General features: G+C 40.3%; 1 protein-coding gene across 8 annotated transcripts in view; it reads right to left on the reverse strand.

Annotated features, from left to right (window-relative positions):
- Arhgap12 (Rho GTPase activating protein 12) overlaps nucleotides 1-15965 on the reverse strand; it is a 100860-nt gene that overhangs the window by 65996 nt on the left and 18899 nt on the right. For 4 of the 8 annotated variants that reach the window (XM_051151180.1, XM_051151179.1, XM_051151178.1 and 1 more), the window contains exon 2: nucleotides 11854-12608. In XM_051151180.1, the coding sequence (XP_051007137.1) occupies nucleotides 11854-12531 (678 nt within the window). In that variant the 5' untranslated portion in view covers nucleotides 12532-12608. Of the gene's footprint in view, nucleotides 1-11853; nucleotides 12609-14825; nucleotides 14863-15965 lie in introns of those variants that run through there. The other 4 variants (XM_051151183.1, XM_051151182.1, XM_051151181.1 and 1 more) reach the window with 2 other exon arrangements.

Below are 15965 nucleotides of genomic sequence, written 5' to 3' on the forward strand. Positions count from 1 at the left end.
GGTCTTCAACTCTAAGAGTGCTACAGAGAAGTACTGTAGTAGTAGCCCTCCCGAAAGCTACGACTCTAATTGTGGACTAGTTCTGAGCAATAAAAGCATCATTAAGTAGGAAGTTTGTGTAAGTCAGGCAGGTACTAAGATGCCTCCACTGACCAACTCCAGTAGCCTGGTGGGGAGGACCTAAAAGAAAGATCAGCAGAGAAGAAGGATTGGGATAAAAGGAGACCATTTGCTGTGCCTAATGTACACCTGGTTTTAGATTTAACACCAACCAGGGCAGTGGTTCTCCACCTTCTTCATGCCTGCAATCCTTTAATACAGTTCCTCATGTTGTGGTGACCTCAAGCAATAAAGTATTTTCTTTGCTACTTCAAACCTGCAATTTTGGTACTGTTAAGAATTGTAATGTAAATATATGTCTTCCCTTTTTCCAGTTTTTTAGACAAGAGTTTCTCTGTGTAGCCTTGGCTATCTTAGACTCACTTTGCATACCAGGCTGGCCTCCAATTCACAGAGATTAACTTGCCTCTGCCTTCCTAAGTGCTAGGATTACAGACTTGTGCCACTATGCCAGGCAAATATCTGTGTTTTCTGATGGACTTAAGCCATTCCTGTGAAAAGGTCATTTATACACACTGCCCCCCCCCACCCATGCCTTGAAAGGAGTCATGACCCACTGATTGAGAACCATTGATCTAGGGAATACAGGCTTAGGGAAAAACATCTTTAAAAAATTGACACACATAGGACTTTGACATTAATTTTTTAATTCAACTAGCTTGAAAAATGACATCCCTCGTTAATTTTAAACAAATTCTATTGGTAAAATAGTCTTTTGATTGACTTCTGGAATGAGACTTTTTTAAAAAATCTCATTCTAAGCTTTATGTATTTCAATCTTCTTCCTAAATGTGGCTTTGCCAGTCATTATTTTGCCTCCTGGCATCTTGTCAGCCTCCTGGCAAAGTCTACTTTAATGCTTGAGACTGGAAAGGCTGATTAAATAATTAGAACATTAGTGAGAGTGTGGAGGTGGGGCATGGGGTCTGAAGCGTCTATTTTTTTACCATTGTTTTGTTGTTTTGCTTATTTTGAGACAATATCTTGTATTTAGCGCTGGGGCTGACACAGAACTTCCACATAGACCAGGCCAGACTTAAACTTGCAGAAATTTCTCTTGTCTCTATCACCAGGTTTCTTTTCTGTTTTGATTTTTCAGGTTTCATCTTCATTTCTTGCATCAGTATGAACTTTGAAAAGACCTAAACACTAACCTATTGAAGACACTGCACATATGAGTGCTGCTGTGGGGACTAGTCAGTTAGCCCTCACTGCCTTGACTTTGTGTGGTTTGAGGGCAGTGATGAGGGCCTTGCATAAATGATAGGAGCCTACTCTACCACCATTTCTTGCAGTATGAATTTTGTGATTTTGTTTTCATTCAAATTGTAGAGTCTCTACAATCAATTACAACTTCTTCCTCCAATTCCCATCTAACATTCTTCTTTAAAAGTTGTGTTCTATCAGGTAGACAAGATGGCTTATTGACCTGCACCAGACCTAACAACCAGGGTTCCATCCCCAGGCTCCACTGGTGTAAAGAAAAAACCAATTCCCACAACTTGTCCTGTAATATCCACAGGTGTACTGTGGCATATACACACAATCAGTAGTGTAAAAATAACAGTGCTCACCAAGCGTGGTGGCACATACCTATAATCCCAGCACTCAGAAGGCAGAGGCAGGCAGATCACTGGGAGTTCGAGGCCAGCCTGGTGTACAAAATGAGTCCAGGACAGCCAAGGCTACTTGGAGAAACCCTGTCTCGAAAAAACAAAAAATAAAATATAAAAATAACAGTGTTCCAACAGGACTATTTTTTAAGCAGAAATGTGCAGCATTCATCTAGGTCTGTAACGTCTCTTGTAACCTTGGGTTGGTGGTTTAACATATCTGCTGAACAGCAGGTATACCAGCTTTAAGCGCCTTATACACTCAGCCAAGTATGATCTGGGGACTACAGACTAGGAGAAAGAGAAAACAGTAACAACTATGATGAGCACAACAGAGGGAAATCATAGAGTAGAATGGAAGCTGCCATGGAAGGATGACCTACAGAAGCCAAGAATAAGCAAGCTTGTTAAGAAATCAAGAATCTAGAGAAATGACTCAGCATTTAAGGGTTATATAACTGGTTGGTTCCTAGTGCCACTCAAGAGGTTCTCAACCACAGGCAGCTACAGCTCCAGAGGCATACAGCACCCTCTTTTGGCCTCCACCTGCATGCCCACACGTATATGTACACTCACACATGCACAGTAAGAATAAGTCCTTAAAAGAAAGGATTTTAAAAAGAGGAGAGAGAGAGTGAGTGAGTGAAAGGTGTGTGTGTGTGTGTGTGTGTGTATGTGCGCGTGCGTGCGTGTACAGGGCTAAAAAATAATTGTAGAATGTCAGAAATTTACCAAACTTGGGAGTGAGGAAGCCTATAGAACCAACTGAGCAAACTACAAACAGCATAAACCCACAGAGATCCACTCTAAAACCATCACAGTCAGATTGAAAACCAAGAAAAAGATTAAAAGCAGTTACAGGGAAAACAGGGCTCATTTGTAAGAGAAAGTTAAAAAAAAAAAATTACTTCTCATCAAAAACACAGAAGCCAGAAAGTATGGAGTATTTTTGAGGCACTGGCTAAAAAGAAAAGCTACCTAGAATTGTGCATTTATAAAGACAAACAACCCTTCCCAAAAACAAAGCAAAACCCTCAGGAATAAGGGAGAAATCGAAATATCCTCAGATGACAGAAAATTAAGAATTTGCCCTAAATGAATAATTAAGCATGCTGGTTCTCTAAGCAAAATGAAAATGATGAAAAGAGGATCCTGGATCATCAAGAAAGAAGGATTCTGAGTTCACTCCTAAAGTTGCTAGATTGTGTTTAATAGTTACAACAAAAACAACACAGTGTGAGGGCTTCTGCTTAGAATAGTTACAAATGGCAGAATAAAAAGAATCCAGGGAGGATGAACTCATGGTTTACTCAAATTGACAACATGAGACCAGCAGAACGGCAAGCCATGCCAGTATATACAAGGATTGGAGCAAACACTAAAATTTACACTAATGTCAGGAGCACAATGAAGCTCCAAAAGAGAATTCTGAAAAATGCCACAGGAAAGCCAGTGTAAGAAGAAACAGAAAATAAAATGTAAAATGGCAGACTCCTTAGCTATCAGTTACAGCTAAGTATAACTCTCAAGTTTTATATATGTATGCATGCGCGCACGCACACACACATACACACAAAATCACTAGGTTTTAACAGTCTGTGCCCCTTCAAAGACAAAGATTGGCAGAATAAAGACAAAAAAATTTTAAAGGCCTACTTTCATGTTTCTATAAAAAGAGAGAGAGTAAGCCAGGCGGTGGTGGCGCAAGCCTTTAATCCCAGCACTTGGGAGGAAGAGGCAGGTGGATCTCTATGAGTTTGAGGCCAGCCTGATCTACAAAGTGACTGGGGGAGGGGGCGCAGGGAGGGAGAGAGAGAAGATCTCAGAGCAAAGGAAATAGCCAGAAACAGAGATGAACATTTATAAAGATATCCAATGTACAGGAAAACATAACAATCCATTAAAGTGTATGCACCAAAATGATGCTGAAGGCCTTGAGAAATAGATCCACCTGCCAACAGGACTCTTCAGCAAGCAAGTATCAGATCAGCAAGACTACAAAGAATCAACACCATCAAACTTAAGGTCTCATCAAAATTACAGACCAACAACATAATACACTACTTTAGTGTCTACAGAACACATACCAAGATCCTATCCTGAGCATTAAACAACTTTCAACATTTTTTAAATTAAATCAAAGACATAAGCAAACCATAAACAGGTAATAAAAAAGTGGGAAAAAAATCGCCCACCACTTGGAAACTAAACAAATTACTTCCCCAAATATCCCATGAGCATAAAAAGCAAGTCTTTAGCCGGGCAGTCACAACCAGCTACAACGCCTTTAACCCCCTGCACTTTGGAGGGAGAGGCAGGCGGATCTCTGAGTTTGAAGCCAGGCTGGTCTCTAGTGTGAGTTCCAGGACAGCCAAGGCTACAGAAAGAAACCCTCTCTTGAAAAGAAAAAAGAAAAAGAAACACATGTTGAGACTTTTAAAATGCATGGAATTCAACGGTATGAAGACAAAATACAGCTCTTCCTCAGGACTGCTGAAGTAGTGCTGGGGAGACTTATAGCAACAAATGCTCATATTAGGAAATGGGGAAAGTTTCAAAACAATTAGATAAGCTTCTACCTCAAGAATATGGACCATAGCAATGAAAAAGAATTTTAACTAGGCATAGTGAGAAATGCCCTAAATTTCCTTGGGAGTTTAAGGTTATCTTACTGCACAGCTCAAAGCTAAGTTAAGACACATGAACCCCTGTCTCAAAAAAAGAAAAAGAGAAGAAAATAAAGAACAATGAGGAGTGAAGTTTACAACAGGAAAGAAATCACTAGAACTGGCAAGTACCTTGCAACACTAATAACAACAACAAACAACAAACAAAAAAGGAGAAAAGAAATAAAGCCATGGTGAATGAAATAGCATCAATGAAGCTATATAGTGAAATAGCAATAAAAGAACACTGCAAGGATAAATTTGATAGCTTCAATGAAACTTCAATTCCTTAAAGTTTCCTGATTTCCCAAGAATAAAATTGATAATTTTAATACCACAATAACTACTGTAAGAAACATTTTTTCTATGAAAAGTAAGTAACCCAGCAAGGGCTCATATTTCTTGAGCCTTTCCTTTTGCACTGACTAGCCAATCTATTCAGGTTGTGGAGGCTAGCTCCTATCAATGAGATGACCTGCAGTCACCACCTACATGAGGGATAAAAAGATAGAAACCATCTTTGCCAAGTGTGCTTGCTAGGTCCGCCAAGTTCTAGTGGACCCTTTTTACACAAAGCTAATCCTTTGCCAAGTTACGCTTACTTTTTCCTGTGTTCCTTTGTCACATACCAAGAGTCTTTGTTTCTAACATTATTAAAGAAAACAAACAGGACACCCAGGAGGATCTATAGGAAACACTATCAAAACTACATATCTTCTTACTAAGCACAAAAGAGGGAGTACTTCCCCACTTATTTTATTGATATCCTGATTAATGAGCAGATCAAGCACAAAAAGCTAACATCTTTTTAGTACAAATGCAAAAGAAAACTTAATAGATAAATGTCTGCGATACATAAGATCATGTGACCATGATCAAAAGAGGTATCATTTAAGAAGAATGGTCAGGATTCAAAGATCAACCAACATATTATATATTAATAAGCTGAACAGAAACAAGATACATGATGGCTCAGTGGGTAAGTTCTTGCCACAATAGACTGACAACATAATTTGATCCCTAAAACAATGGTAGAAGGAGAAAATCCAGTAGTCCTGACTTCCACACGCACAGCCACACTAAACACACAATAACTTTATTTTTTAATTCACAATTTTATTAACTTTCCATTTTAGTTCTAATTTGCAGAAAATGTCAAAGTCATCACTCTCTTAACATTAAGACAAAACCAAAACTCAAACAATTCGTGACTTCTTGTACCCATCAGACAACCAAGGTCTCATGGCAAACTACTGCCCCAACATTTGGAGGAGTAAAAAAACCTGAGTTGCAGAATAGATGCAACTGAACAGAAACTATTAAGGTTATAAACTGGTTAAAACATCCAGTTGAATCATGATGAATTAATGGACACACTATAGAGACTAACTTCTGTGAGAGACCTTTGACTTTGGTGGGCTTATTTACAAGGCCACCACCAAGTTCCTTCAGTGGCTCTGACAAGAAGAGAAAAGGTAACTCAGTGATCCAAGTCCAAGTCGTCCCTAATAATAAACATCTGCTGCCTAAGGAAAACAACAACAACAACAAACTTCCGCAGAGTCTACCCAGCCTGGAGAAAGCAGTCCTCGTGCTCCAAAACCCTCTGAAGAGGCTTTCTGGTCTTCCCTAAAGGAAACAGTAAAACTAAGAGGAAAGCCACAAACCAATAGCAAACAGTGTAAGACTGAGACTTAACCACAGGATTACACAATACTGTGACACCTCCAAACTGTGGGCTTCAGAGGAGCACAGAGGAAAGACCTCAAGGGACAAGTACATAAACAGAAGAGCGGTTAGAAGAGACTAGGCACAGTGCCACACACCTCTGGTACTAGCACTGGGAGAGAGAAGAAGTTCAAGGCCAGTCTTGCAAGTTTGAGGCTACTGTGGGCTACCCTGAGACTATCTTGGGGAAAACAATGAAAAGAAAAAGAAAGAATCCCCCCAAATCCCCAAAGCAACAGAGCCAAAAACCACAGATGCATGTATAACTACAACAAACATTAACACAGACCAATTTCTGGCCAAATTTGCCTAACACTTCACTACAAACCTATTTAATTCAGTTACTATTATTTGATTCATGTCTGACTTTCAATCAAAACTTGCAAGGCATGCTGAAAAATAACAAAACACTGTATCAAAAGCAAGTAACACAATCAAACTTGGATATAGTATAGATGCTAGAATTATCAGACAGGGAAGTTAAGATATGGGAGGCAGAGGCAGGCAGATCTCTGTAAATTGAAGGCCAGCTGGAATACAGAGTGAGTTTCAGGACAGGCAATGTTACACAGGAAAAGCCTGTCAAAATGGGGGAGGGGGGTAGGGGCAGAGGGGTAGGGGGACAGGAGGAGGGAGAGAGGAAGAAGAGGAAGGAGGGGAAGGCAAGGGGAGGTAGGGAGGAAGGAAGGAAGCTAGATCCTACCAAAGAATCAAAATCCAAGCAAAGAATTAGAACACTGTAACACACAGAACATGACTGAGGGTGTGAGCAGCAGACTGGTTTGAAGTTATGCCAACACAAGTTTTCCAAACTGAAGCCAGGATAAGGACAAAAACACTGACACACGAGCGTATCATACTCAAGCTGCAAAAGCCAAAGATGAAATCTTAAAAGACAACATAGAAAAAATCTTTATAGAGGAGCAAAGATGAGAATTATATTCCTCTCCAGAAACCAGGCTAACAAAAAGAAAACAGTTTTAAACAAACAAACTAGATTTCTATACTTAAAGAAATTATGTATCACCATGAAGCATAAATACCTTCTTTTCAAATTTCATTTTAACTATGTCTATGTGTATCTGTGTGTAGGTATGTGCATGTCTGCCACAGCCCTCTGGAGCTGGAGTTACAGATGGTTGTGACCCACCTGACAGCATTCTGGAGCCAAACTCAGATCCTCTGCAAGAGCAATATGCATTCTTACCTGGGCAGCCATCCTCCAGCCCATAACTTTTTCTTGAACCAATGAACAAATCGAAAGGATTTCAGCCTTAAGTTCAATCCCCAGCAGAGAGCAAAGAGGAGCAGAAGTGGCTATTACTCCCCAAAGTGTTCTACAGCCTCAAGACTATAAGAATCCTTATCAGGATCCCAGCCAGTTTATTTGTAAAAGTTGCATGTATAACTACGAGCTAAATCTAATACAGATACAGAAGTCGAAGGAGCCAGGAAAGACACAACTCTTAGAAAAAGAACAAAGGAAGAAGGCTAACACTTGACAACTTTAAATTACTACAACACAACAGCATTCAAGATATCCCTAGAGGTGTAAGGGTGTGTATAAATTAGCAGGCAGACACTAAACATCCGTAAACAAGTAACTGTGTCTCTATGATCAATGGATTTTCAACAAGGGTGCTAAGCTACCTGATGAAGCAGATGTCATTAAACAATGTGCACTAGAAGAGCTAGACAGTCACCTTTATGAGTCTGCGCCTGTAATCCCAGCATTCAGAAGGCAGAGGTAGGCAGGTCTCTGAGTTTGAGGCCAATCTGATTTACAAATTGAGTTCCAGAGCAGCCAGGGCTACACAGAGATATTTTGTCTTGGAGGGTTAAAAAATAAAAATAAAAGGAAATGAAACTGGATGCTTATTTTACACTTTACATAAAAAGTAACTCAAAATCATTAAAAACCTAAACTTCTAAAGTGTCAAGAGAAGATACAGAGTAAATCTTCATGATCTCCGACTTGGCAATAGATTCTTGAATACAACAAATGCATCAGCAACAACACTGTTTTCCTGGAGTATCAGCCTGCCAGGAAATCCAGAGATTCTGAAATTGCAAGCCTGCATGCTTGTGCAAACTAAGAGCTTAAACTATGCCCCCTACCGTGCACATGTGTACTTAGAAAGATACACCCCTCTCTCTCTCTCTCTCTCTCTCTCTCTCTCTCTCTCTCTCTCTCTCTCTCTCTCATGTTTCTTCAAATAAATATACTTAAAATTGCTTTGCCTTGAGCTCCTAGTTTTAAAACAACACATGACTGACATAGAGAACTAATTAAACTGGAGCTCATCAAAACAAAATATTTGCAAACCATCTATTTGACAGATGACTTAGTATCCCAGACTATTAAGAACTGTCAAATTGCAATTTAAATGGGAAGTGGTGAAGGGGCTGGGGAGATGGCTCAGTCAGTAAAGGAAAAGAATAATGAAGCAACACAGGAAAAGCAGGGCTGTAGACCTTTACTAAGATGGGGAAAATACAAGCAAATCTAAATTCTGGGGAAGATGACTCGGTAGGTAGAAGTGCTGACTGCACAAGCCCGATAATGAGTGGAGTTTGAATACTTTGAGCCTTTAATCCCAGCAGAGGCCAACAGATGTGAGTTTGAGGCCAGCCTGGTCTACAAAGTGAGTTCCAAGACAGCCAAGGCTACACACACATACACACACACACACACACACACACACACACACACACACACACACACATCCTGTCTATTATGCCAGCCCACTACTATGGCAAGATGGAAGATAAAGACAAGAGAATCAATCCCTCAGAAGTTCACAGGCCAGCCAGCCTGAAATATAAAGTGCAGTGGCAAACAAGAAGCCATGCCTCAAAAACAAGGCATAAGCAGCTGAGGTTGTCCTCTGACTTGTGTGCATGTGTGTTTGTTTATAATGCTGCTAGAAAATACTTGAGTCAGTCTGATGCCATGAATATAACATCATATTTTGCAGAAGCTCATAGAAAAGTACAGAGAGCAAGTATGAGGAGACACACTTTAATAAAAGAAATGTTTGCGTTGTACTAGAAGAAAGGCAATTGTCAACACAGATGTACTTACAGATTTGATGGTGCGAAAAACAGTAGAAACAATGACAATCATAGTGGCAAGTGTGATTTACTGAGTATCTGTTATACAGACAACCATCAATGTATTCCTTCACTAATCCTCAAATCCTGTTTATTCACACCCCTGTGCACAGTCTCCCACCAAGGGGGGAAAAATTTTTTTTAAAAGGATGAGCTGCATAATCAACAGGATAGGGCAGTAGGATTTCCAAGATTAGGAACTAGAGATGGCTTCAACCATGCTCTCACTCCTCGACTCTCATCCTGGGGAAGTCTGCTTGCTACATTCACACATCTGTGAGGAAATTTAACCAGCAACATTGTGAGCATGGCACATTTACAAGCAATTCATCTCAGCTTGGCTTCCCTAAGATTGCAGCCTCAAGAGACCCCAAGCTCCCAGTGATGTACTGACCCACAAAAATGGAGAAAAGAAAGCTGATACACCTGGCACTTAATTAAGCAGCAATAGATGCCCAATGCCCTTACTATGTGCCTCAACATCCCTGTGACTACTCCTTAGCTCAAGCTATGAAATTTTTCCCTCAGGACTCAAGAGGTCAGTAAAGAGCTCTTGCAGAGGACCAGGGTTCCGTTCCCAGGACAAACAGGGTAACTCTCAACCATCCCTAACTCCAGTTCCAGAAAATCTGCCCTTTTTCCTTCTAACTTCTGCAGGCACAGGGCATGCAGGCAGACAAAACACTCACACACATAAAATAAATGAAATATCCTTAGATTGAGGATGTAGCTCAGGGGTAGAGTGAAGGCCAGGGTTCACCCTGAGCGTTACAAAATAAGTAAAACAAAGCCAATTTCCCCTATTATCACACAGCTGGCAAATGCTGGAATCAGATAAAAATGAAAGCCAGCATTATTGACTACTATGCAAATGTGCTCCCTATTTCTACACCATAGCTTTGTGTTGTGTTTGGAATTTACTATCTGCTGAAGTAGAAGGCAAAGTGATCTGATAAGAGCAGGCCAAAGTCTAAATGAATTAGCGAAAAGAAGAAAATGCAAAAGATTTGAGACCATTGCCATGGAGAACTAAGAGCCTGCCAAAGAACTCTTTAGAAGACTTTCAAACAGTGCTAGGCCCGGGAGAGAGAGATCAGGAGCCATGAACTTCCAGTGCAGGGAACTTAAGATGATTATAACCAAAAGAACTTGGGATTGCTTGTGAATATAAATATAAATATAATTTTTGCTGAACAATGATTATGGCTGGATGGAATAAAGATCACATTTTTACCAAGGCCTCCAGGTTCCTAAGGAACTACATACACCAAAATCTCAGAAATATCTCTCCCCATATGTATGTATGCATGTATGTGTATATATGTATACATTAAACATATGCACATATTTTAAGGACAGGGCCTCACTATGTAGCTTGGTGTTATAGAACTTGCTATATAGACCACCCTGGCTTCAACTCAAAGATGTGCCTCCCAAGTGCTAGGAGTCAAGGCATGTACCACCACACCCAGCCTCAGCAGAACTACACATTCTACATTAGTGCATATCACACTCAAACTGAAGAGCCCACAGAAGACAACAATAGCACTACTTCATGCCTTGATCTCAAACACTGGAAGTTTCTCTACAGAATCTTCCCTTTTCCTATATCCTCTCAAAAATGCTATAAACAGAGTTACAACTTACAGAATTAGACCATACCTAAGAGCAGCCTAACAACTGGATTGACCTGAATAATTTTATTACAAGGGTTAGAGTTAAGTTCCCAGCACCAAAAAGAAAAAAAAAGAAAACTAAAGAAAGAAAGAAAGACAGAAAGAAAGAAAAGAAGTTAGAGGGAGGTTCTTTTCACCCCAAACTAATAAAAACAAACAAACAAACAAACAAACAAAAAAACCAGGAAGCAACACAACTTCAAACCAAACAGTTATTTTTAAATTTTTTTATAAAGTGAAAATAAAAAATTTACAAAAAGTCAGAATTGCCCAAATAAAGTTTCAATTTTATACATGTGCTCTTAAAATGACTTTATTTGAAAAACAAACCAGCATAAACAATCTTAAAAAAGCCAGGTAGGGGAAAGGTAAAAAGCAAACTAATAACACATTTCTCTCTGGGCCAAGATTCGGTGCAATCAAGGGAAAATACTTAAGAGCCACGCATATGCCTGGAGTACAGTTATTCACTCTGTACTGTACCGTGTTCCAGGGTTGCCGAGTTTTAGCCACTGATATGCCACTGGCATCTTTCCTCACACACTCATGTATTACATCTGCACACTGACCGGAAACAAGTCAGAGTGAGCACAACCAAAAACCAGTTTCTAATATAGTGACAGTCACCCACCACTAAAGGAAGCACTTCCTGCTTAATGCACATCAGTGGGGAGAGAAGGAAACTTTTTCATACTCAAAAAAGTTCCAGCCTCACAGATGCAAGAATGCTGAATACCATGAACCACGAAGGAACTCTTTATGCATGTCAGAAGCTATTTCATTTTTTTTTCCCCTGCTCTTTAAATTAGGATACAATCCATGTGTTCTGAACATATAAAGCCAAACAACCAATTCATAACACTATGACTTAATTAAATTTTTTATTGCCACAGTTTTATTATGGCAAGCACACATTTCACCAGACGTCTCTCTTACCCTCATCTGCTCTGTGGAGCTGCTGCTGAGCTCGTCTCCAGATTCGGAATCCTGATGTGTTCTCTCTGAGCCTTCTCCAGCTGAGTCACAAGACTGCTCCTGGGAGAAGCTAGTCTTCTCTACGTCCAAGAACTCTGGTCCGGGAAAGTGACCAAATAACCGTGTCCTGTTCTGGCTGGCAACTTTAGGAGAATGTGAGTCACTGTTGAACTTTCCGTTATTATGGGTCAGGTCCAGGCTTAGGTTGAGAGTCTGGCCTGAATTATAACTGGATCCAAAATTCTGATTGGCATCACGAATAAGACCTGTTCCTTGAACAGATGATGATGGCTTTCCAAAGCTTGAAAGCTCAGGCATTTTGTTCACATTTTCTGTCGATCTCTGGAGGTGCATGCTCTGTATTGTCTTCATGGAATTATTTGGCAATCCAGCTGCCTGCTTCACAGGTGGCATCAGTGCTTTACGGGTGACCTCCTTGACATACTGCGCTGGCACATAAAATGCTTTGGAGTTCTCATCTAGTCTGACCTGCCACCAGTCATCGTTGGTCTTCTTCACCAAGATGTACCGCTCCCCTTGCCTGATAACGATCTTCCTGCCCTTTGCTTCATACTCATAATCATATTCCACCTCAATACACACTTGTCCAGCAGCAATCCTCCCGCTTCTCTCAGCCATTTTCACTCAGTAACACTCACTCTCAAGACAGATGGTATGCCACATTATGCCTTGTGTCTTGCTGCATTAATGTATCACTTTTATTTAAACAGAGAGAGAAGAAAAAATTAATGCAACCTAGAACTGATATTCATAAACACATATACCATATAAAGATAATTACCTTCACATCTTAAGCCCCATAAACATGTCTAATAACACATGTATCATTCTACATTTAAAATATTTTTATTCTAATTCTTCAGTTATTTATGTTCAAAGAGGGACAAGTAAGCAATGTTGTACTGGGACAATGTTGTACTGTACTCCCACAGAAGACACAGTCAAGTCCTCACCCCAGAACTTCTAAAGGTGGTCTTACCTAAAAATAATGGTCTTTGCAGATGGAAGTTAAAACAAGGTCTCTATAGTAGTTTAAATGAAGATGGCCCCTATGGGCACATAGGGAATGACATTATTTGTAAGGATTAAGACATGTGGTGTCTTTGGAGCAGGTATAGCCTTATTGAAAGAGTTGTGTCACTGGGGGTAGGCTTTGAGGTTTCAGAAGCTTGGGCCAGGCCCAGTGGCTCACTTTCTGCAGATCCACATGTAGAACTCTCAGCTGCTTCTCCAGCACCATGTCTGCCTGCATGCCACCATGCTTCCCACAGTGAAGACGATGGATTGTAAACCAGCCCTATTGAAATGTTTTCCCTTTATCCCATAGTCATGGTGTCTCTTCACAGCAATAAAAACCCTAAGATAGTCATCTTTGTTAAGAGTGACCCTCAAATCCCCGTATCAGTATCTTTTTGTTATGTATACTGCATGGTGTGCATGTTCTTGTATCTGCATGATTCTGTGTGTTTGAGCACACCTGTGGTGCATGTCCATGTGGAAGCTCAAGGTATCTCCTTCTATTACTCTCTAGGATATCTTACTAAACCCATGTTTGGCTAGTCTGGCTGGCCAGCTTGCTCTGAGCAGTCTGTCTACACCTCCCATGTGCTGGAATTATAGGCAGGCTGCCACAGCCATCTAGCATTACCTAAGGGTTAGGGATCTGAACTCCAGACCTCAGGCTTGTGTAGCAAGTACTTTACTAGATAAGCCTTCTCCCCAACCCTCCAGATGTGCCCCCTCCCATGACTTTAAAAAGGAAGGAGACAAATTTAGAAACAGAGAAGGGGGGTGAGGGAGCAGGGATACAGGTAGTGAGTTTGTATAGCATGCATGAAGTCCTGGATTCAATCCCCATATCAACAAAACATGGTTACATAGATCTATAATTCCAGCACTTGGAAGGTGGAGGCCAGATCAGAAGTTCAAGTTCATCCTGTCATCCCCAAAAAACCCAAAGGCTCACTCAGTACCTGTGGCTCCTCTGAGGACTTCTCACCCAACCTGTACTCTAAGCCTCTCCCTTTCCCCAGCTTCTCACTCCCATATAAACCTGCTATGCTGGCCATAGGCTCTCTTGGTTCTTCTCTGTCCCTGGTCAGCTTGTCCTCTCTTCTCTTCTCTTCTCTTCCTCGCTCTACTCTCATGGCCTGGTTCAGTTTGGACCCTTCCAGATATCTCTGGCTGAACTTTCATTATCTACAATAAAATCCTTCTCCTCAACATTACCTAGGAGCAGTCAAATCCCTCATTTTCATTCATATCCTAAGCTACATAGCAAGTTTGTTGTCAGCCTGGACTATAAGAGACCCTGTCTCCAAAAAAAGGGGAGGGGGGAGTAAAGAAGGCAGGGAGACAGGGAAACAACATAGAAGAGTCAAACAGAAGGCAGAATATCAAGGGTTCCCAGCAATCACAAGAAGCTATGATAAAACAAGGCAAGATTTTCTCTACAGTCGGTAGAAGACAAACACTGCCAACACTAACACTCTGATACTTTTGGATATTTTCATCATGTAGCCCAGGCTAACCTCATCAAGGCCTGCCTCAGCCTCCCAACTTCAGAGATTAATGTCACTGTTTAAAGCCACCCACTTACAGTACAGTCTGAGTATCACTGATCCAAAAATGTAAAAATCTTGAAACTTTTTGAGCACTAACATAGCACAGGTGGAAAATCCCATGCAGGTTCCCACATGGTGGGTCACAGTTTGAACACAGATGCAGGTGTTGCTGTACACTATATGTAGAAACAATCCTTTTTCTGAGGCTGAGCATCTATAAGGTAAAGCCAGTAAACTGAAGTGGTAAGTAAATTAATTATCAATGCAAGTTCAGTGAGTGCAACTGATTTCTAGAGAAGCTACTCCAGTTAATACAGTAACACTGTTTCAAAAAAACATTAAACTTACCTTAGAAGGCTGTAAACATCTGTTGCTTCGTTTAAACCTATAAAATTAAATAAAACATTTTATTATCTCTAACCAAGACCCCTAAAAAGAGGCAAAGCACATGTTGTGTATAATTTTGCATCCATAACTTTTATACTAGTGATAAGCAACACAAAGGAGTGTTATACTGGGACATTTCAGTGCCTCCCTCTAATGAGACCACTTGAGGCCATCGAGATCAATTTTGCCACTACCTTTGCTTGCTGCTATCATTGTCTCAACATCCCTTACTTTTATTCTGACAAACAGGAATAGTTTTTAAAATTTTTTTGATTGTATGATAAACAAATCAGATAAAATTGTTACGATAATGGTACATTCAAGTCCATGGTACTGAGAAGGCATAAAGAATAATGATGTACGTTTGCAGTTGTTAGGAATCCTAACACATTTGTCCCCACAGATTACTTATTCTTTATAAAAGGGGAAACAAACATTATAATGCTTCTTTTCAGTGAAAAGTTTTAAAACAAATGACCAAACCTACCAATCAACAGTGGAGCTACCTGGATGACACACACCCATTGTATAGACTGTCACCTGTGCTGTATTCTTATCAAAAGGATTTTTCAGCTGGGTGAGTGGCACACATTTTAATCCCAGCACTTGAGAGGCAGAGGCAGGTGAATTTTGAGACCAGCCTGGTCTACACAGTGAGTTCCAGGACAGCCAGAGCTACATAGTGAGACCCTGTCTAAAAAGAAAAAAGCATATTTCACTTCATGCAAATAATGGGAAACACACAAATTCAGAAGGCAAGACATTCCACCAGATAACAGAACTAAATTCTTCAAAAAGTCAGTGTCATGAAAAATAAAAAAGGGAAGAGATTCCTAAAGATTAGACATTTTCATAAGCAAAACTGGTTGAAGTACCTAAAATTTACCACATCCAAAATCTGTACTATACCAAAATCCTAACTATACAACCCCTATCCTGCCAAATTTGCTCGTGACACCCAAGAGAGCTTCCAATTTCTGAACTGTTCGGTCTCTGCTTCCATGCAGTCACCCTGCGCTTTAAGCTCACATAAAGTTTTCACAATTTTTCAAAAGTTTATTCTGAGGAAAGCAGAGATAGCTTAGCAATTACGAGAACCTG

This window comes from Acomys russatus, chromosome 9 (genome assembly GCF_903995435.1).
Source record: "Acomys russatus chromosome 9, mAcoRus1.1, whole genome shotgun sequence".
NCBI lineage: Eukaryota > Metazoa > Chordata > Mammalia > Rodentia > Muridae > Acomys > Acomys russatus.